Source organism: Lynx canadensis, chromosome A2 (genome assembly GCF_007474595.2).
Source record: "Lynx canadensis isolate LIC74 chromosome A2, mLynCan4.pri.v2, whole genome shotgun sequence".
NCBI classification, from domain to species: Eukaryota; Metazoa; Chordata; class Mammalia; order Carnivora; family Felidae; genus Lynx; species Lynx canadensis.
The window spans coordinates 146360262-146384664 of NC_044304.2; the positions used below are offsets into that span (position 1 = coordinate 146360262).

Sequence of the window (24403 nt, forward strand, 5' to 3'; positions counted from 1 at the left end):
ACTATGCAGAAAGAAAAAAGATGAGTGGTTGCCTGGGAGAGAGGATGGGAGGAACAGAAGGATGGGAGGAATAGATCACATGTAGAGGCATGAGGGAACTTTTTGGAGTGATGGAAACACTCTAAATCTTGACTGCAATGGTGATGATACTACTGTATGCATCTGTCAAAATTCATAAAACTATACTCTGTAAAGGGTGAATCTACGAAAATTATACTTTTTTTTTTTTAATGGAGAAGACAACGGTATAAATGAATGAAAACGCCAGCCACACACTGGGAGGAAATATTTACAAAACACCTCTCTGATAAAGGTCTTGTATCCAGAAAATATAAAGAAAGCTTACAACTCAATAAGAAGACCAACGACATGATTTCTTTTTAAAGAGTAAAAGATTTGAACAGACACTTCTTCACCAAAGAAGATACACAGAAAGCAAATAAGCATACATCTGCTTAATGCAGTTGTCATTAAGGAAATGCAAATCCAACAATGTCACTTCTGGGTGCCAAGCAAAGAAAAGGACAGTAGGTCCACACAAAGACTTGTACTTGAATATTTACTTTTAGTGGCTTTGTTCATAATATCCATAAACTGGAAACAACCCAAATATCCATTTACCTGTGAATGGATAAGGAAACAAGACCACCACCATACGGTGGAATACTACTCAGTAGTAAAAGTGAAAAACCACCCACACACACAAAAACTTGAGTCAATCTCAAAGGCCATAAACTAAGAGAAAGAAACAAGACATAAAAGTCATAAAAAGGCTATATGTTATACGATTAAATTTAAGTGAAATTCTAGAAAATTCTAGAAAATGCAACCATGTTGTCAGAAAGTAGATCGCTGACTTCTTAGATGCCAGGGGTCGAGGAAGGACACAGACAACTAAGCGATGTGGGGGCACATTCTGGGGTGATGGAGGTTTCTGTATCGTGACTGTGGAGATGGTTCCATGACTCCACACACTGGTCAGAACTCACTGACCTGTATACTAAAAATTGGTGAAATTTTTTTTTTTTTTTTACTTTTTTAAGTTTATTTATTTTGAGAGAGAGAGAGAGAGAGAATGAGTGGGGTGGGGTGGAGAAAGAGAAAGAGGGAGAGAGAATTCCAAGCAGGCTCTGCACTGTCAGCACAGAGCCCGATGCGGAGCTCGAACTCGTGAACCGCGAGATCATGACCTGAGCTGAAATCAAGAATCGAACGCTTAACCAACTGAGCCACCCACATGCCCTGGCGAATTTTATAATATGTAAGTTATACTCAGTAAAGCTGTATTTTAAATACTAAAATAAGAAACATTTCCTATAAGTCAATAAGGGGAATATAAATACGCAAAGAATATGAATAGGCAATTCACAGAGGAGGAAAGTACAATGGCCACTAAACATAGGAAGAGTCTCAATTTCAGCAATGATCATGAAAATGCAAATTAAAACCACAAAGAGATGCCATTTCACATTCTTCTGAACGTCAAATATTTAGATCTGATAATAAAGTGTCACGAACAGGTTTAAGGATTTGAAGCAACGTCTATGTAAATTATTCATACAAGATCAGTTTAAAGATCAATTTGATAAGATCAAATAACTAGCATTATCTAGAAATGCCAGTTGTAGGTATCTCCCCCGGAAAAATTCTATGTGCACAAGACATGTACATAAACATTATGTATAACACCATTTGGAATAGCAAAAAGGGGGAAGCAACTATTATCTACCAAGGGGAGAATGAATAAATAAATAGAAATACTGTATATTAACACACTGGGATTACATGCAGCAGTGAAAATAAATAAAGTAGATGTATGTGTAGCACGAAGGTAGATCTCAAAACTATTAATTTTGAAAACAGCAATAATAATATCATCACTTATATTTTTAAACACACAAAAATATTAAGTATAGATTATGCATACAAACAAACGTATGTACTACATATATACAAACATTGATAGGAAGTTACCAATCTCAAGAGAGTAATGACCCTCTGGTAAAGGAAGGCTGGAAAGCGAAGAAGCCCCACATGCTGCCAGCAAATTCTCCACCTCTCCTTCCTCCCCCCAAAAAACCTCAATCCCACGTTCTGCCTAAGGGACCATCAAAATGAATCACAGCATGCTATACGTTGTTAGTTACCTCAGTCACTACAAAAAACCTAAAATATCCTGGCCACTACTTGTCACCTGGAAACTTATCCCCATGCAGCTGGGAACAGCGCCTAATGGGACTCTGTCTTCCATCCTTCTCAAATCCCAAACCCTCCATCAGGCTCTCTGGCACTTTCATCATCACTTATATCCTTAACTCTTCTCTGAACACCCCCATCTTGCCTCTAACTGAAAGCTGGCTCCTCCCTAAGAATCCCCTGCAGCCCTCCCAAATAGCGGCTGGTGTCTCTCCTTTAACCCTCATCCACCAGACCTACAGGTGGGGAAGCTCACCGCCTGTTGAAATCTCACCTGTCACCACTCCTGGTTGCATAAATAGACCTCCGGGTACTTGCCTTATTTAAAAAAAATATTAGTACGATGTTCGCCACCACAATCTCCAATATTAGCCCAGTAATAATCGCAGGGGACGTTAATATCCATACAGGCAATACTTCTAAAGCTAACTACTCGGTAGAATTGGCCTCGTCTCCACCGATCCTTCCTTCCTTTTGCAATCACCCACTTCCACTGTTGCCCCCACCAGTATAACAGTATCCCCCCTCATAATTTCATTTCTAAGCGACTTACTCCCCAGCCACCGCTCTGGACTCCAACAACCCTTTCACTTCCTCATGACCTACGATCCATCGATCCGATCAACTTCTCACTGTTCCAGTCAGCCCGTGTCCTTGCTTCGTAACCAGATCCCACAGTTAATAGTTCAATTACTCAACTTCCTTGCTCTTCCCCCTGTTTACTAACCTGGCAAAAACCCTAACCCCGATTGAATCCAATCTCCAACTGCTCTATGCCACATCCTGAAGTGTGCAGCCGGAGAAAAACACTCACTGTGCCACCAAGTAATACGTTCAATTCATGACCACTAACTCGAAGGGGCCATTCATACTCTCCAACAACCTGCATTTCCCCATTCCATTTCCTAGAAAATTATTTCATGCCTTCTTTTTTTTTTTAGAGAGAGAGAGAGAAAGAGAGAAAGAATCCCAAGCAGGCTCTGCACCATCAGCACAGAGCCCCAAGCGGGGCTCGATTTCCTGACAGCAAGATCATGACCTGAGGCGAAATCAAGAGTCGGACACTTAACAGACTGAGCCACCCAAGGGCCCGGATGCCTTCTTTGCTTAGTACAACCTCTGTGCCAGAGGCTTCGAGTTTGTCCTCCTTCTGTTTCTTCCCTGCCCTGCACCCTCTTCTCTGCTCTATGTCCAGCTCTCCCTCCCAATTGCCAGCCCCCTGAGCAAATTCACCACCAGACACTTGCACGACAAATTCACAGAGCCACGAAGAGGCAGCAGCCTTCTACAATTGTTACACCAGTCCCTCTCCACGACCCTCCTCCGGCAGCCTGAAATGCCGAGCTTTCTAGTCTAACTCCACTAGTACATAATTCTACGGTAATCATGACGGTTCTGCTTCCCTGATTGAATTCGCCCCAAATTTCTGGTATAGGAAGTGATTACAGGGAAACAGGACCTTAACAATAGAAATCTGAAATTGCTTCTCTGATTTGATAAAAGGCATTAATGGCCCCATTTCCAGTTGTAAAGGGGATACTCATCGTCCAGGGCATGCAGGGGCCAAAGTTCTTAAATCATCACCTGGAGAAGCAGATTCAAGGACCTATAGAAGACAAGGCTTGGGTAACCCAGTAGTGGCTGCCATGGAATGTATTGTAAACACGGGTTCTTACAATGGGTTAGTTGCTTCTAAGGACGCCGGAGAACTTGGTCAAAGAAATGAGTCCAGAGTTTTAAATTCACTGCTCAAAGTCTAGGTGATTTTCAAAGTCTAGAAATTTTCTAGAATGCCTTGATAGAAAGCCTGTGTCATGTGGACACAGGGCCAAGAATTCTGAAAAGCAAATCCTCTGTGTGGCCGAGTTATAATGCAAAATCAATACCCACCCTGCAGGGAATCTTAGGTTAAGGGGAAGACTTTGATCAGGAAGGAGTGGGACCCTGGTAACTGGGATGGGGACATACGGGCAGATTCTGAGAAAGCTGAGCCTAAACTCCCCAGGCCTCCTGTGCAAGTAGCAGCTCTTTATTCCGTCTGAGGAAAGGAGTCTCCCTTTGCCTAAAGAGTGTGTAACAGCCTCAACTGAGACAGCTGCCTGACAAGGGACTGCTGACGTTCGTAAGGAGTCACCTCCTCCTGAAACTTATCATTACCCAGACACTTAACCACACTCACATCCTACAAGTTTCTGGGGGTTGGGGACAAAACGTGGCCTGGAAAGATATGCAAAACATACCAAAACACTGCAAGATTGGGACAATTTATGTCACCAGAAAGGTGGGAAGTAGATCTCCCCAGACTCCCTTCTCTGCAGGTTCTGAGCTAGAGCCGGGCAAAAGAGAAATACGCAACCACATTTAGAAGACGGAAGCAAAGCTGTGGCCATCATGCTCTGGGAGTCGGGGTGGCTTACGGCAGAAACACAAACGCTGAGGTGCCGGGAGCTTTACTTTGTCCTTTCTCTTCTTTTTCCCTCCCCATGTCCTCTTCCCCACTGTGCATCCGGCTCATCTTCTTACCCGCCCGACCCGCTGACCAACGGCAACCCCAGGCTCACCAGAAACTTGACTATGAACTTAGAGAGGTGGTAGCTATGTCCACTGACTTCCACACCAGTCCACTTTCGCCGTGGCGTGCCACAAGCTGGATGGGAATGGCTTTTATGACTGTATGACAGATGCGGGGTGGGGGAGGGGACGGCTCTATGCTATATTCTATCCATCTCTCATACTCACATGGCCGTTAATGAACATTGAAAAATTTGATGAAGATAAATAATGTTTAAGTAATGCTAAATATTGCAAGCAACCTTTCCCAATTTAGAACATTCGAAGCTCCCCCAGGAAAAAGAATAAAAGGAGTTTTTCCAGCCAAAAAGAATAAAATAAAAAGACTTACATCGTTGGATTGAAACAACCGAGTCATTGCAAAGAAGGCTTCTGTGGCTTCCATAGTTCCAAAGTGCTCACCCTAAGGAAAATTTAAAACAATTTCTTAAACTTAAATAAAGCATACCAAGGATTTTCTCTTTATTTCTCTTTATTTCTGCAAAAGTCTCTTAGAACTCGGGAAGAAAATCTCTTTGTTTTCTGCCTCTACGCTGTTTTTCTGGCTTTCAATTTATAAACGTGCATGGCCATTTTGTCCACTCCTTATTTAAAATAATTTCGTATCACAAGCCATGCTATAAAAGTTCTGGAATAGTAGTCTCTAACCTTTTAGCAGGAACTATTTTAATTTCCCTAGAGAACTGCAATTTACAAGGAGGTAGAAAATAATAGCAAATTGAGTTTCTAATCAGAATGGCATGTTATTACTACACCACCTACAAGCAGAGATCACACCTTTTCCATTTCCATAATCCAATGCCCAGCACAAAGCCTGACATATTATAAGAGCATAATAAATATTAAATTGTAAAGAACTACAGATTAGGAATCCTAGAAAACATGGCAAAAAGGGACCAACTGAAAGGGCAGGAACCAGATTAGTTATATGAAAGTAAGCCTTTGGATAATGCTTTGCATCAGAACTTTACTGCGCTTCATAAATCACCTGAGGAGCTTGCCAAAACGCAGAATCTGATTCAGTGGCTCTGGGTGAAGCCTGAAATTTTGCATTTCTAACTAGCTCCCGGTGATGCAAATGCTGCTGGCCTGGGAACAACATTTTTTTTAAGGCACAAGATGCTAGATAACCTGTTTCACTCACAGTCAAAAATTCCAGATTATAGACCGCCTAAAACATGACCATTTCAATATTTAATTTCATTAAAAGCAATCCTATATAAGGCATTAGGCTCAATCACTTCAATCTATTTGTCACTTACAAGAATAAGAGTTTATAAGAATAAACAGATTCTGATGAAAAACTTTAAAAGTTTAGGATGAAGGACAAAGTATAAGAATTTACAATCATTTATTTTTATTTATTTTTTAAATGTTTATTTTTGAGAGAGAGAGAAACAGAGCACAAGGGGAGGAGGGGCAGAGAGAGAGGGAGGCTGGAACCTGCTTCTAAAATCCGAAGCAGGTTCCAGCCTCTGAGCTGTCAGCACAGAACCTGATGTGGGGCTCAAACCTATGAACCACAAGATCATGACCTGAGCCAAACTGGGACACTCAGCCACCCAGGTGCCCCTACAATCATTTAAATCACAGTACCCAACTTGCTCACCAACAACAGATTTCCCCCTCTTTCTTTCATAAATATGTAGGGAATACACACAAGTCCATGCACTTTTCAGTCCTATCAACAGGCCCTAAGTCCCTACTTTTTGACTTGAAATTTAGAATATATGAATAGGCCAACTGCGGTAGAAATTTAGAAGTATTTTTCTATAAAGCATTACCAACAACTAGACAAAAGATTAAACTAAGGTTCCCAAACCTGTTTCCGTAGTTGACTGTGTTTATCATATTATACTGGTAATTTCCTTATCAACATAATTAAATGTTTCAACATGAGTTGCTCAGCAAAGAGGCATTGGCCAATATAAAAGTATATGCTACTTGGGGCACCTGGGTGGCTCAGTCGGTTAAGCATCCTGCTTCGGCTCAGGTCATGATCTTGCCGTTTGTGAGTTCAAGCCCTATGTGGGCTCTGTGCTGACAGCTGAGAGCCTGGAACCTGCTTCGGATTCCGTCTCCCTCTCTCTCTGCTCCTCCCCCACTCGTGCTCTGTCTCTCTCTCTCCCTCTCTCTCTCTCTCTCCCTCTCTCTCAAAAATAAATAAACATTAAAAGATAAATAAAAAATTTAAAAAAGTATATGCTACTCTGCACCAACTTCATCTACTGGAAACTCTGCTTATAGGGGCGCGTGGGTGGCTCAGTCAGTTAAGCATACGACTTCAACTCAGGTCATGAATTCAAGTTCATGGGTTCAAGCCCGCATCGGGCTCTGTGCTGACACCTGGGAGCCTGGAGCCTGCTTCAGATTCTGTGTCTCACTCTCTCTGTCCCTCCCCAGCTCACACTCTGTCAAAAATAAATAAACTTTAAAAAAAAAAAAGAAAGAAAGAAACTCTGCTTATATAATGGATTTAGTCAAGGACACACTGTGTGCTACAAAAATTAAATCAGGGGCGCCTGGGTGGCTCAGTCGGTTGAGCGTCCGACTTCGGCTCAGGTCACGATCTTGCGGTCCGTGAGTTCGAGCCCCGTGTCAGGCTCTGGGCTGACGGCCAGAGCCTGGAGCCTGCTTCCGATTCTGTGTCTCCCTCTCTCTCTGCCCCTCCCCTGTTCATGCTCTCTCTCTGTCTCAAAAATAAATAAATGTTAAAAAAAAAAATTAAATCAAACAGACTTGCTTTAAATGTTTCTAATATGGTACCACGGAGGGATAGGATGTTTGTGTAGGAATGTATTTTATGGAAAAGTATGCACTCGATGCTCAGTCTCCATTTGCAAATTACAAATCATTAAGTCTCTGAATGAGGCCTTCAGTCATGAAATACAGTAAAAGTAAAAGATATTCTCATGGAATTCAAATTGGAAACCATAGTCTTCTTACCACCATATGTAAACCACTGGAAGTCTGTGTGTGTGTGTGTGTGTGTGTGTGTGTGTGTGTGTGTGAATCTAAGAAACAAAATCACATTTTCTAAGCTCCTAGACATTTCATGACACTTTTTTAGTCTGAAGCAAAACAAACCAAAGCACAAGAAAAAACAAAAGAACAATAACAGCAAACAGAATCTATGTTCCATCACAGCAAATACTTTTGTTGGTTTTCTCTGTTACATCCCCAGTGCCTAAAGCAGCATAGGAGTCAGCGGGTGTATTACAAATATTTGCCGAATGACCGAATGAAAACTATTCCTGAATGTATGTGTCCAGGACTATTCGCAACGCTCTACACTCATTACCTCATTGAATCATTACAACTTTATAAAACAGGTATTATCATAATCACCATTTATAGAAAAGGACATTAAGGCACGACATGGTTAAACTCAGAATCATTCTGCTTGCCGTGGTACAGTAGGGATAATAAATAAAATCTATTAAAATCAAAGCTTGAAAAACATCACTATTATATTCCTCCCCCTCAAAAAAAGGTAAAATATCTATTTGGAATGTGTCGAAGATTTTGTACTACATTTTTGGGGGGGGACATAAAGACCTCTGAACAAATCTGAACAACACGCTTTAACATGAACTAATGCTTGTTAATTTCAAATTGATGTTGAGAATCTACCACGTGCTTGGCTGGTCTGGAACCTCATGAATAAAACAGAGGTATGTCATAATCCTTGTCCTCAAGAAGTTTTACATATCATTACCTTAATCAAACACTGCAGACTTTTAAATTAAGTGAATTTAAAAAAATAAATAACGATACTTTCCAGAAAGTGCTTCACTGCATGTTATTCCAGGAAACAAAGCTGAAGAAAATCAAAATAGTCTACCTGGTTCAGTAAGTAAAGAATCTTTGTAAGAATATGTAAACATCTTCTTGGATTGATGGGTGTTTCATTGAATATACGAGCCTATGGGGACAAAAAGCATTGTTACACTAGTATATTTTCTATCACAGATTTCTAACACAGATTGCAAAAAAAAATCAACTGTAATCAAACAGACATATTCTAATAAACATAAAATAAACATATTTTAATCACAATATCCAAATAATGTTTACAGTTTTCAATTCATCATACTATATGATACATTATTAGATACGGCCTTGACTTTCTACCTACACTAACTCCTTCCCTTCGATCTAGTACGTCAATTTTATGCGCTTTATGTGTTAAGAATCACAGTATTCATCTACACCATTTGAAAACACTTAATGTCCACAACTTCCTTCAGTAACCTTACACTAAACACCTCTTTAGCATTGTATTTAAAATTATCACCATGTAGCAGAGTCTACATGTTTTTTGCATTTCTATAAATTCTAGACCTGCTTCTGATTAAGTAACCCCTCTTCCTTTTCCCTCAAGTCTATATTCTCTGAACACAGTTATTATAATCTTCAATTCTTATTTTTGATCATAGTATTCAAGCAGCTCTCTGCCCACCATCTAAAAGGAATAGAAAAGAAAGAACACAGGGTGCCAGCTCAGGTCATGATCTCAGGGTCTGTGAATTTGAGTCCCCCATGGGGTTCTCTGCTGTCAGCACAGAGCCCACTTCAGATTCTCTGTCCTCCTCTCTCTCCCTGCCCTTCCCCCGCTTGTGCTCTCTCTCTATATGATCTCTCCCTCAAAAATAAATAACTTAAAAACACACACACACACAATACAGTTCCAAGTCATACCTCCTGTAAGACAGCACTCTTCTCCAGATGCCGAAAAGGATTGGAGCCACTACCTATATCATAAACAAAAAATGTCTTTAACAGCTGTCCTAGACAACTTATCTACAGAAGGGTATTGATTGCTTGGGGTATCTCACCTAAGTGAAGTGACCATTTGGATATCACAGTGACAACCATTGCTATTATGCATATAAACTGAATAAAATCATTTTGATCCTGGTACTAGCTGTCATTGCTATCCTTGTAAGATCTCGTACTTCTGTTTTGCAGGAACTCTGCCCAAAACGAGTGTCTTCTTTCCCTGTCCTCTTTTTACATGAATGTTACAAGTATATGTCATGTGCACACAGCTACGATTAATGAGACTGTGGTAGGGCCCTTTGGATTTCCCTAAAGGCAAGCACTATCTTCGGTGTTTCCAACAATTTCTGCCAGGCAGAAAAGAGTTTAGCAAAGAATCCTACAAAGCTGAAAGGGGCCGTGGACATTTACTAACCCAAACCTCGACCACACCACGGGAGAGCACCAAACATTGAGGGCTTTGGGTTTGGGGGATTGGGGTTTTTTTTGTTGTTGTTGTTTTAGGTGGCTTGACATCTTCCCCATTTGCTCTGGACCAAAGACGGGTTATGAAGAACGCAACTTTGGATGCCGGAGCATTAACCGACCGATGTACCAGGGGGCACTCTCAACCCCCTGGGAAGACTGGAAGGTACAAGGCGCCTCCAAGTTCATACACACACAAGTCCCAGCGAGCCCAGACCCAATCGGGGCCTCCCACTACCAGCGCCCCACCGCCTCGCCCACGCGCGCACCCACATCCCTCCGCCACGCGCCGTGGGCCCGCCTCCCTCTGCGGCAGCCCACCCCAGGCGAGCGCGGCGGAGGCGGCTCCGAGGGGCTGCGCCCAGGGGAGGGGGCGTGAGCGGGGGCGGGGCCGCCGAGCTGCCCAGCGGCGCGCGGGCGCGGGGCGGGAGCGCGCGACCCGAGGGGAGGCTCCGGCGCCCGGGGGAGGGGCTAGGGGCAGGCCCCCGGCTGCAGCAGAGCGGAGCCGGGCGGAGGGAGGAGCGGGCTCCAACTCCGGCCCCCTGGCACAACCGGCGCCCACGCCTTCGGGTCCGCGGCCCCCAAGAGCAGGTGGCGGCGGGCTGAGGGAAGGGGCCCCCGCGGCGGAGGGTGGGCGTCAGAAGCCCAGCGCGTACCAGACTCCTCGTCCTTCTTGTCGAATTTTTTATCATCTTGGACGACTTCCCAGCGCCCAGACCCACCGCAACCGTCCCAGGCGCCGCAGCCGGCGAGCGGAAGAGGCTGCAGGAAGGCCGGCCCCGTGCTCTGGAGCCGGTTGGGTCGCCGTCCCGTCACTCGGGGAGAAGGCCCGCCCTTCCCCGGCTGTCGCGGCCGCTCTTGTCCCCTGGGGACGCGGCCACGCCCTCTCCTCCTCCCCCAGCCGGGCGGAGGCGGGGCCAGGCGCTGGGCCCCCGGGGCTGTGTCCTGGCCCCTACCGCCACGGGTCCGAGCTGAGGCTAGCCCCGGCCCACCCAGCCAGCCACAGGGCAACCCACGCCCGGAGCGGGCAGAATGCGATTTTTATTTGGTTGGCACGTCGTGGATGGCGACTTCCGCAGGCCCCTTAGTCTCTGGAGACCGAAGCGAGAGGCCTGGAGGATTTGTTTTCACTTGATGACAGTGGCGTTTTTATAATCCACTGCCGGGGCCCTTCCACTGCGGAAGGCGTTCTCTCCTGGCACAGTTGTGGTGGGTTTCTCTTCCAGGAGCGATGAAAGGGTTAGTGGTTCCCAAATCATCTTGGAAGTCGGCATGTCACTCCCTGACTTGGCGACTGCTGTTAACAAAGCACAGGGCACCTTAGTGAATGTGCACATCCAGAGGATCTGGAAGGACACCCAATGTGAGGCAAGAAAGAGACCCACTTGGAGGGACCAGAAAGCTGGTCTTTACGCTTAGCAAGAGGGTAAAGTTCGCATCACGGACTACCATGCCCAACCTTCTTTATAGTTCTGGATTCCTTCCCTTCATCAAAACCCAGTTTAAAACACTGCCAGTTTAGTCTTCCCTGTTTCATCCCACCCCTTTCAAATGATTCCTTCTGCAACCATGTGGACACCCAGGTAACTCTTACTAAGGTGCATTCACTTGTATTCATACTCTTCTTAGTCTTTTCCTAAAGTGGAGGTGGTTTTCAGTTCTCCTGAGAGTGTAACTAAGAAAATGTTACTGCCTTTGGTTTCAGTGCCATCACTTTATCCAGATTCTCTTTTAACGTCTGCCTGTTCTTGGAAGCTTCCATGGCGGGCTCCTCTTGCTTCCATCCCTCCCCACTTTTTGGATGCGTTATGCCTTGTAAATATCCCTTGACTCGGCTTCCTTATTCCTACTGCGATCGCCTTAATTCGGACCCTGTCCTCTAACTCCTGGACAGCCTCCTAACCAGGCCCCATCCTAACCTTCTCTGTGTAATCTTTATTTGGATGCCTGGTAAACAAGGAAAGTGATTGGCTACTGGCAGAAGGAGGGCTGGCTGGCGGTGTCTTTTGCTTGAAGTGGAGACATTGTTTCAACTCCACAGACCCATTCTTTAGGGAAAGCACCACAATGCGCTCTTCAGATACTGTTATGTAAAGTAAGTATGTACTCACTTTTCTTGAGGGAAACTGTAAAGTCGCCAGAAATCTAATAATTGTTGCAGACTGAGATATTAAGTGTTCTGTTCAGAAATGTAAATTAGGTAGATCATTAACAGGTTCTTGCCTGTTATGATCTACCCAATTTACATTTAATTTTTAATTGTTATAAATTTGACTAAGTGTATGTCAGAAAAAAAAATGTGACCAGTACATCAAGCCCATGATGTCAGTGATGTAGTATTAGGACAGGAACACACACACAAAAACAAACAGGGGCGCCTGGGTGGTTCAGTTACTTGAGCATCCGACTCTTAATTTCGGCTCGGGTCGTGATCTCATGGTTCCTGGGTTCGAGCCCCGTCTCAGTCTCCATGCTAATAGCACTGAGCCTGCTTGGGATTCTCGCTCTCTCCCCCTTTCTGCCCTTCCCCCCCCCCCCCATCCTCCCAACCTCGTTCCCTCTCTCTCAAAATAAATAAATAAATGAATAAACATTTTAAAAAAAGAAAAAACAAAAAACCTTTTAAAGAAAAACATTATATGAGTAAGGGCAAATAACACATCAATATGGCGAAAACTATTAGAGTGGTAGGTGATGTCGTCTGGGAAACACCACACTAGAGCTTTCTTGAAATTTGAGGGTTTAAATGGGGATCCAAAGCCTAGTGCCACCTGGCCTCTTAACAGTTGTTAGCTTCCATGCTATGAGAAAAATAGTCTCCAGAACCTCCACGAGACTTGTTGATTTGCCCTTTTCTCTTGTCCTCCAAAATTTGTGCCTCCTGCCCACATCTCAGATCTGTAAGCCATTGCTTTGAAAGAAAGAAGCTTACCAGCTTTCTTCATATCTCTTTCACAGACTGAAGCAAAGTTGAGCTGAGGGTACATTTTTTTCTGTTTCTGCAAAGCACAGACCTTCATATACTGCCGTCACTTTTGAAATCATTGTAGGTGGAAACCTTCACAAAGAAAGCTCATTTAGTAGATCCTAGGGCAGGGGGTTAATGGAACCAGTCACTACTTTATCAGATTCTAGGGGAGAAGAAAGGACAGTGACTAGATGGTGTTCATTGGTGGGAATATTGCTCCGTGGGAGGGAAGTTTCTAGAACCTAGCGTTGTAAACCTGTGCAGGAACTCCAGACTCTCTCAAATTGGATGTGGGCTGCTCCTATAACTCATTTCAAATGAAATCTCACAGCACCTGGTTCCTAAACTGCAGCCCTTTATTATGCCCTAAGAGAAAATTTTGTTCTTTTTCTCACAGAGATCTTTGAGTACTTCTGGTCACTCTCGAAAATCATTTTTAGTGAAAAACCTTAGTTTTGCATTATTAACTCTCATTAGGGTCTAAATGAGGTTGGGGGTCATGTAGGGAAGCTGTCTCATCACTATGCAGTTGTATGCATTTCCTACAATCAAAAGTTGTTGTTAAGTTGTGATGAAAAGAGCAGCATGAATAAGGAAAAGAGAGGAAGGAAAATATTCACCTAAACCACTGTTCTTGCTTGGATGTAGGATCAGCCACAGGGTCACAGGAAAGGTTGGTTTCAGCTCAGATCTTAACTTTTTTTTCTGAGACATCAGGGTAGGCAGAAGTTCTCAGGGGGGTTGTGCTGGTAACCTTCCTGTAGCAGAGGGAAGAAGGGTCAGTGAAGGAGGAAGCTGAACCCTTGGTACTGAACTAAGTTCCCGGACTAAGCTTCAATTCCTCTAAAAGGATGCGACAAACCCTGCCAGAGAGGGGAAGTGGGGACTGAAACCAAAAGAAGAGGAAGCCGTTTCCCTGAGTGGGCTAAAACACTAGACCCCCTTATCCACGGAAGATACATTCCAAGACCCCCAGTGGATGCCGAAAACCATGAAGGGTACCAAGCCCTAGACATATACTATCTTTTTTTCCTATACATACATATGATAACGTTTAATGTATAAATGAGGCACAGTGAGGGATGAATAGCAATAACCAATAAACTAGAATAATTATAATGTAACAAAGGTTATGTGAACGTGGTCTCTCTCTCTCTAAAAATAGCGTACTGTACTGACCCTTCTTCCTGTGATGATGTGAGAAGGTAAAATGCCTACATGATGAAATGAGGGAATGGCGTATGCACCGTGACTTAGCATTAGTCCCTCTTGATTAGATTATGCCCACTTGATTGTGGGTAACTGAAACCCTGCAAAGGTAAACCACAGATGAGGGCTGGGGGTGCGGGGGGTGGGAACGGGTGTACCTATTTGCTTTGTTGTCAAAAAACTTGTCCAAAGCTTGGTCAGTTTCCTAAGTAATTGACTGGACTTGCCCAGTGGCCCTTTGAAGTGAACAGCAGAGGAATTTACCCAGTTTTGAGAAGGATTCAATTAGTGAATCGCTTAGGAAGCCAAGCATTGGTACTAAATTGGGAGATAGATCCATGGGACCCTACCTTCCTTTCTCAAAGATGACTGCCTCATTCACATTCCCTTCTCTGTCTGCAGTGAAAAGGTCACAGAATGGGATGTTTTGTGAGGTAATAATTTCATCATTACTAAAGGTCATAGAATCAAAGACTTTCAGAAAAGCTCTTAAGGTCATCCAGTCTAACCATTCATCTGACCCCCTAATCCCCTCCACAATATTACTACTAAGTTAAGTGGTCAATCTTCCTACACCTAAAAGCCCAACCTGTTTCACCTTTGCTCAGCTGTTAGCTATCTCCCTGTAACTTTGACCCTGCAGCTCAAACAGAACAAATCCAATGTCTCTTCTGCAGGGTCCTTAAAGAATTTGAAGAGATCCATCACATCCCTCCTAAGCTCATTCTCCTCTCTTAGGCTCAACGTTGCCAGTATTTTGAACTTCTTTCATGCGATGTGGCTTTGGGCTCCCTCTCCTTCTGCTTTTTTCTCATCGTAACTCATTTGAGGAAAGCGACCGTTTATATTCTTTCTAATATGCGACATTCTGAAATGAAAACAATATGCTAGCAACCGTGGGACCATCACCTTGTAAAGACTCTATTCAAATGTCATCACCTCTTCCAGGAAGCCTTGCCTAACTACACCATCTAAAATTGCCTCTCACGCTCATTGTGCTTCATTCCCTTATCCTGCTTTGTCATGGCACTTAGCCCATTATATAGTATCTGTGTGATTGTTTGCGTGTTGATGGTCTGTCTACCTCACTGGAATTAAACATCATTCAGGCAGTCCTTGGGGTAGTCACTGATGTATCCCTACTACGCGTAACAGTGCCTGGCACAAAGTAGGTGCTCCATAAATACTCGTTGAATGAACGAAAGAACGAATGAATGACTAGGCTGATTAAATGACAACACAGTGAGCTTCTTCTCATAGAATTTTAAAGCCTCTTTAAAAAAAAAAATACTTCTGGGGCGCCTGGGTGCCTCAGTCGTTGAGCGTCCGACTTCGGCTCAGGTCACGATCTCGCGGTCCCGTGAGTTCGAGCCCCGCGTCGGGCTCTGGGCTGATGGCTCAGAGCCGGAGCCTGCTTCCGATTCTGTGTTTCCCTCTCTCTCTGCCCCTCCCCTGTTCATGCTCTGTCTCTCTCTGTCTCAAAAATAAACGTTAAAAAAAAAATTAAAAAAATACTTCCTGTTGAACCATGTCTTTTAAATGCTGTACTTGTTCTCTTTAAGCTCTTCCAGTTTGGAGGAACTTCCGTTCACGTTACCCTCAACAAATAGAGATTTTACTCTAAAAAAGCACATGTGCCTAGGAACGAAGTCATAGCTAACAATCTGGCCACAAAAAGAGCAGAAACTCTGCAGAGCTAGATCTCACAGCAGAAAAACAGGAATGGAAAAGTATTTGGAATCCAAACAGCACTAGCTAAGGACTACAACAGCATGAGTTGTGTAGCTCGTCTCTAGCCCCATATCATTAGCCTGTCTCCTACTTTCTTCCTGTCTGCTTCCCCCTCTCTCTGTGTTCACTCCCTACCTTTACCCTGTATCTTTCTCCTCCCTGTAGCTTCTGCTTGTTTGTTTCTACTTCCCTGTAACTTCAACCTGCCCCTCCTCTGCTTTTCGTGGTCCCTGCACTACCCTCCTCCTCCTGGTTTGATTTTTTTTTCTGGCCTCTCTCTAACCTGCCCCGTCGGCTTTCACTCTTACCACCTGATCTTCCCCTTTTCCAGACCCAGAGGCATGGAAGGAGGACTCTGTTTGGCCTGGGGATTTGGGTCGTTGGTAGGTTGGCTGGTTTTGGTGTTGGTTTGGCTTCTGGCTTTGGGGGTTTTTTGTTTGTTTTCATTTGGGGGTACCAATTTACACGGTCACCGATCAGCCTATGAATTTTGATTCACTGGCTCTGGTGCCCTCCTGCCCCCCACCTCAGGTCCCCAGCCAGTTGCACAAAAGAGGATCTCTCAGGGCATCCTTTTCTTCATGGACTATGGTGGGGCCATTTCACTCAGAAGGGACTGTGAGGATAGCAATCACTTATAGACATGCCATCTCCGTTCTTCAACTTGCCTACTGGAACCCACCCTCCTCTAACACACATGCCTGGGGCATAGCAAAAGAATGCTTCTTCTGTGTATGATCTTTGGCTCACCAAAGACCGTCACTTTTGTTTGGCAAGAGAAAGGGGGTGGGTTGCAGTATGAATATGAAAGAAGCAGTCTAGATGGGCATATCCTTCTTCTTGAACTTGGTTGCTGACAGTCCATAGAACTACCATGGTGTCAGTCTTTGACAATCGGTGCTTAACTCTATTAATACAATTTGACTGGTAGCACAGTTTGCTCATGACTATGATGAGGTCCTGCGTGTGATTTGCACAACGTTCCAGCTGTCGGAAGAAAGCTCGTCTTGCATCAAGTTAGATGATAGTCTTGTATTTCCTTCTCTACCTTGAGCAGGACAATCCTAGCCTGGCATTTGTTCCTTTCTCGCTGTACATTACCCATCACCATGAGAGGTAACCACTGAGTTTACATCCAAAGGGCACAAATACTGAGACTCCAGAGACCGTGGGCAATGAATTAATTAGCCCATATTCAGCATAGATCATTGCATATTAGCATCTTATCCCCCATTTGGAGAGGAATCTTTTACCGCTATTCCTCTAGCAACTAAGGAAATACTAACCTCAAATTCACCACTTTGTGTTACAAGGGTCTGTCTCAGGTAATTTCTGTTATAATTAGATTCTTGTGTTTGCACTTTCACTTTATTTAATTTCTTCTTGTTATATTAGACCTGCTCTCAAGGCTGTCAAGATCTTTTTTAGATCCCGATTCCTAAATATCTTTTAAATTGATTTTCTTCACTTCCTCGGCTATTAATTTAGTTCAATTCTTCAGCATCTCTCCCCTTAGCTGTTGTAGTAACATCACAATGAATCTTTCTGATTTGTATCTCTTCCCCAACGAACACAACTTTCTCCTCCAAAAAACGGTCTTTCTAAAATGCCAATTTGATTGCGCCTTTTATGTCCTGCCATTTACTCTCTTACGTCTCCATAAGTGCTCCTCACTTCTTGTGTCTTCATGTGTCTGCCTTTCCCTCTGATGGGGGGTATTCTGTTCTTTTGCCAAGGATCATATCCTCTGTAAAACCTCCCGGATCACTCCCTTTCCTCCGACAAAGATACTAATCTCTATGTGAGTTCTATATCTTGCATATTCTTTTATTATCCATATATCCTGGTATATTATAATAACTTTTCTATTTCTCATTTATTGATCAGTCTCTCCTACTAGTCTCCAAGTTCCTTCAAGATAGAAAACTGTCCTGGGGCGCCTGGGTGGCGCAGTCGATTAAGCGTCCGACTTCAGCCAGGTCACGATCTCGCAGTCCGTGAGTTCGAGCCCCGCGTCAGGCTCTGGGCTGATGGCTCGGAGCCTGGAGCCTGTTTCCGATTCTGTGTCTCCCTCTCTCTCTCTGCCCCTCCCCCATTCATGCTCTGTCTCTCTCTGTCCCAAAAATAAATAAACGTTGAAAAAAAAATTAAAAAAAAAAAAAAAAAAAGATAGAAACTGTCCTGAAAGCATCCTTATATCTTAGTTCTTTGTTTAGCATATGTTCAGCAAACCGTTTACCGGATTGAACGTGAACTTCTGCAGTGTAGAACCGAGTCCCAAATGTCTGGCTGTTGTGATGGTACATCCTCTGCTGTGTTCCTCTCCCCTTCTCCTGACACCCAAAGCCGTGCGTATAAAGCATAATCCTTTCCCCATCTCCCGTTTGGTTGTTTCTGTTCCTCGTTCCTCATTTCCTGATTTATCCTTTGCCACTTTACCCTCAACCCGAAAGCCAGTGGCTAGTTCACCTTTGGGGAATTACAAACTAAATGTCTTTGGCCAGGGAGGAACAATTTCTAATGAGGACCCTCTTTTCTCCACGCAGTGGAGTTTCATGACACGAGCTTGTGCAATTCTGGTTCTGAGTCTCTCCAGATTCCTTGTGGTGCAATACACAGCAAGGCAGAAGAAGGAAGAAGATGACTCCTGATGCCATCTTCCACGTTAACTTAATTCCCTCTTCAAGCCACCTCCTGATTCCTCAGGGTCCTTCCTCAGGTGCCAGGAAGCTTCCCCAGGCGTCATTACCTTGAGCAGCAATTCCTTGGGAAAGTATTTGGGTGCGATGTTCTTTCCTTGCTGGTCGAATGGGCAGGGAGGTGGGTTGTTTGGTCATAATCAGTAAGGTCTTATCCTGATCGTACTCTGTTACTTTTAATGTGAAGCTTTTGATTTTCCCGTTCGAGCCAGGAATTCTGCAGGGCAGTGGGCTTCAAGGCTCATATACTGGGCCTGAGCAACACAGAGGTTTCCAGAGAGACAAAGGGATTAGATCAAGAGAAGATTAATCAATTGGCTAGTCTTCAGCCTCTGTGGGGGAAGGACAGACGCTGCACAGGGGCCGGACAAATCTGCTCTGAAGCGATTTTACAGAAATCTGCTTGGCTTTACAGAAAACGTCTGAAGCCCTCTGTCCCTCTCTGCCCTCAGAACATTCCCCACAAATAGACGAGGGGTGAGGAAGTGAGATGGGAGGGAAGGTTCCCACATAAAAGGAGCAAGATGACTTAGTCCTCCTGAAAAGTGTAACATCGTGCCCAGCACAATGGGGCAAACAGAAGCTTCCATGTCAAACCTAGGTGGCCTTCTCTACAGTCCGTTTGAGGCGAAGGGAGAGATCGCCAGGCACCAAAGCTCCTTCCTTGTTCCGGGATACCAACACAGCCCCTCTCTCCACCTCCCCACCCACCAAGAGTTCTCCACGGGCACAACACATTAACATGCATAATAAGCACAACCTTATAAAGGAAAAGCAGTCACAAAAGACTGCGTGTCATTAAGACGTGGTGGGGGAAGGGGCGGTCCCGCTAAATTTGCTTTTCCATCCTAGGAGGGAGGCAGAGGATTGGCGAGGGAGAGAATAGAATACCTATTAGAAATAGGTTTTCTCCACTTAAAAAAAAAAATCAGCTGCAGCCAACACCCCTTCCCACCTCCTCCCTCGTCCCTCCCTATCACCGTACCCAGCACTGCCACAGGCCTGGTGTCCTAGGACAGCCCTGCTTTCCTGTCCCAGGAGTCAGCGCGGTCACAGAAGCTGGCGGCACCAGGAGGCATTTGGGATACCCTAGCAGTGGCCCTGCTGCTGAACCCTTAAGGATCTTGGCGGGGATGAATGCTTTTTCCACCTACCATATTTGGAATGGACGGTGTATTCCTGAAGGTTCTTCAGGACAAATTTTGAAGGCCCGACTTGCGTCCAAAATCTAGAGACAATAATTGAGATCAAGAGTTTCACGTTGCACCTGTCCTAAACGGCATCCCATTCCTTACCTCACCTCACCCTAGGCTGACTAAAAACCGGTCAGAAGAACAAAGTACTCCCAGTTTGTACCCTGGGATCCCCGGGATGCGGCTACAGCAAGGAGAGCTACGTTCCGAGGCGTCCTGACAGGGAAGCTTGTCCGTGGAAAAGGTGGGCCTGCTTTATTATGAATGTCAGATAAAGCTGTGGGGCGGGAAGTGGGTAAAGGGCAGCGTTAAAGTTCAGATGGGGACAAATCACTCCAAGGGATCGCACCTCTTCCTTCTGCCTTTTCCATTTCTATAGGGGTGAAATCTAGTGAAAATCATCATGGAGGACACCCTCTCCGGCAGAAAAGCAAGTCATGGAAGGGCAACAACTGAAGGCTTGTGGTGCAAGGGAGCCCTAGGGATCACTGCCTGCCGAGCTGGAAGCAGACACACAGAGGAAGAGAGAGAAACAACGGTGCATTTTGCTGTTTTTGAATATTTCGACAGCACACGATTCTTCTCCGAAGTGATGGCAAAAAAATAATTGAATGTTGGTCATACTTCTGTCCACCGCTTTGCATTTCTCTGCCGGTGGACGTGCTGGTGATTGGCAGACTGTTGGAGGGTCGTGTCTGGTGGACGTGCTGGTGAATGGCAGACTGTTGGGGTGTCGCGTCTGGTCGTATGTACAGTTGCCGGGCCTTCTGCATCGCCTTCGCTGACCCCGGTGTTGCTGCCTGGCCTCTAGCTCAGCCCTAACTTATCCACAGATGAGTCAAAAGGATGAGGACAGAAGGAAATGAAAGCTGAGGTTACCTCCTTTGGGCTTGGCATAATCGGAAATCAGAAAAAGAGGAGGAGTCACAGTCCTGTGTGTGGACCAACATTTCCAAGGATTGCCATGCCCCCCGAGGAGGTGATATGGTAAGCTGGGGGCGCGGAGGAAACAGAACATGCACTGAGAGGTGAGGAAAGTGTGGATGTGAACTGGAAAAGAGGGAAGGTGTAAGGATGGGGACAGAAACGTACAATGGGGGAACGGTGTTATGTTCCTAGAGGAAAATTCCAGAAGCTGGCAATGCCCGGGGTGGGGGGGGGGGGGGATGTGGACTAGGAGGAGGCCTATCAGAGCCATGCCATACATTCCATTAGGAACAATGGGAAGCAAATAAATCCAAAGATGCAATGATTTAATTTTTGGAAAACTGAAATCCCTTTGTTCAAAACAAAGAATATTAGGAATAGTCCACTTCACAGATATGCTACATATATTCAGAACCACAGAAATCTCAGGAAACACGTGAGAGAAAGATGTGAAGACTTTCTCCTTGTAGGTTTTTAAAAATTAATTTTAGGGGGGGGAATCTCAAAGGAAAGTTTTTACTCTTGAATTTTTCTGAAGTGTTGCATCTCAGCTCCAAATGAGTCTACGGCAGTTGACTAAGCCCACGGGAGTGTCCCAAGTGGAATATGTTTTTAGTTTTAACGTTGAATTGTACTATCGTGGCTGGTAAATAAAGTTGGCCTGGAAAATTCACTTGAGTGTGAAAAACCGGGGAAGCAACCAAACCATCCAATGGAGTTTTGCTGCAAGAGGTGTCCATAAGCTAGCTAAGTAGGGTTTCTAAGATAGGCTTATGGTCCCTGGCTACTAGCCCTGATTTGTAGCGGATACATCCCTGTCTCTTTTCTATGTCTCTGTTTCCCTTTCATAAAATTACCCTTGCTGTCTGTACAAACATTGACCGTTTCTTTGCCTCTTCAACAGGAGGTCTGTGAACCCCACTTCCAAAGTACTCAGGGTAACTCCAAGAAAGACTATACATACACATTTACTAAGGCTCTTTCTTACCTCATCATTATCAACCCCTATTCCTTTCTCGAGTTTAACTGAAGCTGGTTCCTGGAGTCGTTGATATGGCATCTTGGAACCTGAAAAAGCGGAAAATCCAATGGTATTTGCTTACTCAGAGGGCCTGGTCGTTGGCATATTCTCAATCTCCCTCAACAAAGTTTGGGAGCCCGGCTTAGAGGAGCCCAGTTTGGGTGGTCACTAATGAATATGCACGTATAGTAAAGAATAGGATTTGTTATTATCCAGCCTGCATTCTGGTGGGGGGGTGGGGAACAAAACTTTCAGTTCGGTGATTTCAGCAAGTGGGACCTCTTGGAGATATGATGATATCTGATAAGTTGAATTCTTCAAAAATAAGGGTGTTAGACAGCTTAACGACATTCTTTTGGGCACCTGGACCTTTATAATATCCTTAAAGACGACCTACTATTTTGAAGCCCACCTGCCTGCTCTTCTCCACAGGGAAACGGCTCTACCTTTGCCAATAATTAACTAGTGATTCCATGAAAAGGGACATTATTAGTGGAACTTCACAACTAAATTTCCAATTCTTTTTTTTTTTTTTTTTTTTTTGAGACAGAGAGAGACACAGCATGAATGGGGGAGGGGCAGAGAGAGAGGGAGACACCAGAATCGGAAGCAGGCCTCCAGGCTCTGAGCTGTCAGCACAGAACTGACGCGGGGCACGAACCAGCGGACCGCGAGATCGCGACCTGAGCCGAAGTCGGACGCCCAACCGACTGAGCCACCCAGGCGCCCCCTAAATTTCCAATTCTTAATGACTATGCTTGGATTACTGGCTCCCTCTCGTACCTAACCACATCTACGTTTCTCTATCTAGAACTAAGATGGTAAAAATCATGAATGGCAAATATTCTCATACTCTGTTTTTTCTCTTAGTTTCAGATCCCCTGCCCAGATACCAGTTCCTTTTGGAGAGAAGAGGGAGGGAGGCAGAAGTTGGAATATTTAGTAATAAAGTGTTTTAGACTCCATATTTTAAGATTCCATGACTACTTCCACTAAACCCATTTACTGCCTGAACACAGGGAAAGATGTCATCAGTAAGACTGGGTAATGATTAAAATAAATGTCCTGCTTCCTCCTTGGAGATAATTCTGTTTGGGTATTAACTAGCTTACATTAAATAGAAGCCTGGGACTACCTGAAGTAGACCTCTCTCCTCTAAAAATGAGGGTGGCAGGGGCGCCTGGGTGGCTCAGTCGGTTAGGCGTCCGACTTCGGCTCAGGTCATGATCTCGCAGGTCTGTGAGTTCGAACCCTGCGTCAGGCTCTGTGCTCACAGGTCAGAGCCGGAGCCTGCTTCCGATTCTGTGTCTCCCTCTCTCGCTGCCCCTCCCCTGCTCATGCTCTGTCTCTCTCTGTCTCAAAATAAATAAAACATTTAAAAAAATTTTTTTTAATAAAAAAATAAAAATAAATAAAATGAGGGTGGCAGTGTAAGGACCAAACTAAGAAAAACAGAACTAGCCAAGCTATGTAGTTGGCTGGTCAACTGCTGTAGGATGGCACGAATCATCCCCAATCCCGTATCAAGTCCCATCCAAGCATGGCTCACTTGCACCTGTCGCTGGCTACCAACTCCATCCTTACTCAGGCCAGACGTCTTAAAATAGTCTCAAGGGGAGCAGGTGACACATTGTGGTAGACCAAAATAAATTCATCCCCACTTAACATCTTAAAGGTGGTACCTTTTTATGTGTCCTACTATCTTAAGTCATCTAATAATACTATACTGTAATCTTTATTGTAGCCACTTTAAAAAAATGAGTCTCTATTATCTCAAAGGCAGCACAGGATCCCAGATACTCTTTATGCCAATTTAAGGCATAGAGCTGTGGGGGAAATTCTCCTACAGCCCAGCAATGTCCATCAAGGACAGTCTGGTGCCTTACTTTTGACACCTCTATTCTAATTGCTGCACGAAACACAGACCAAGATCCGGTTTTTTGATCTGAGGACAGTCAGTACAATTAAAATATTTTTTAACGTTCATTTTTTTATTTTGAGAGAGAGAGAAGAGAGAGCAGGGGAAGGGCAGAGAGAGATGGAGACAGAAAATCCCAAGCAGACTCCATGCTGTCAGTGCAGAGCCCGATGCAGGGCTTAATCTCACAAACTGTGAGCTCATGCCCTAAGCTGAATCAAGAGCTGGTCGCTTAACCGGCTGAGCCACCCAGGTGCCCCTAAAACATTTTTAATGAGTCTACTCTGTGGACTAGTACTGTTCAGAGTGATATGGACTACAGCAAATGTTTGCATAAAATCATCCTTATAAATTAGTTGGGCAAAGAAAAGTACACACTTGGTTTGTCTCTTTTGGCCCATCGCTGTTCACTGCTAAGTGGGTCAATCCAAGGCAAGTATTCACCCAGAGGCCAAAGTCAGTGTCTCCAAAGAGTCCAGGTTCTGTAGGGGCTCAATTCAATCCATTTCTTCTAGCACACACTGTGTGTCCAGCCCCGTTCTTGATCCTGTTTTGGAAACAAGGCTGGTGGGTGCTGTTGTGAATGCAGAGAATGTACAAGACGTGATGACCTTTGTCCTCAAGAACTTAGGTGGTAAACGGTGGAAGGGGTGGGTGGGTGGAGGAAGTGATTGTGAAGTGTGAAAAAGAAAGGACAAATACATGCTAGTACATTAGGTGAGT

At 44.5% G+C, this 24403-nt stretch overlaps 2 protein-coding genes across 2 annotated transcripts in view; both read right to left on the bottom strand.

Annotated features, from left to right (window-relative positions):
• COPG2 (COPI coat complex subunit gamma 2) overlaps positions 1-10833 on the bottom strand; it is a gene marked incomplete at its 5' end in the record, with an annotated part of 109915 nt that extends 99082 nt beyond the window's left edge. The window contains 4 exons of the mRNA XM_030297109.1: positions 5099-5170; positions 8612-8692; positions 9469-9521; positions 10671-10833. Of these exons, the coding sequence (XP_030152969.1) occupies positions 5099-5170; positions 8612-8692; positions 9469-9521; positions 10671-10833 (369 nt within the window). The remainder of the gene's footprint in view (positions 1-5098; positions 5171-8611; positions 8693-9468; positions 9522-10670) is intronic.
• A 301-nt stretch (positions 10834-11134) lies between these two features.
• TSGA13 (testis specific 13) lies at positions 11135-24081 on the bottom strand. The gene is given in 12 exon segments (XM_030308456.1): positions 11135-11311; positions 12947-13039; positions 13042-13071; positions 13601-13639; positions 13642-13698; positions 13701-13740; positions 18672-18752; positions 18754-18875; positions 19776-19835; positions 21714-21771; positions 21773-21809; positions 24059-24081. Coding segments are annotated over 12 exon segments (810 nt in total). The 3' UTR covers positions 11135-11141.
• Positions 24082-24403: the final 322 nt, after the last annotated feature.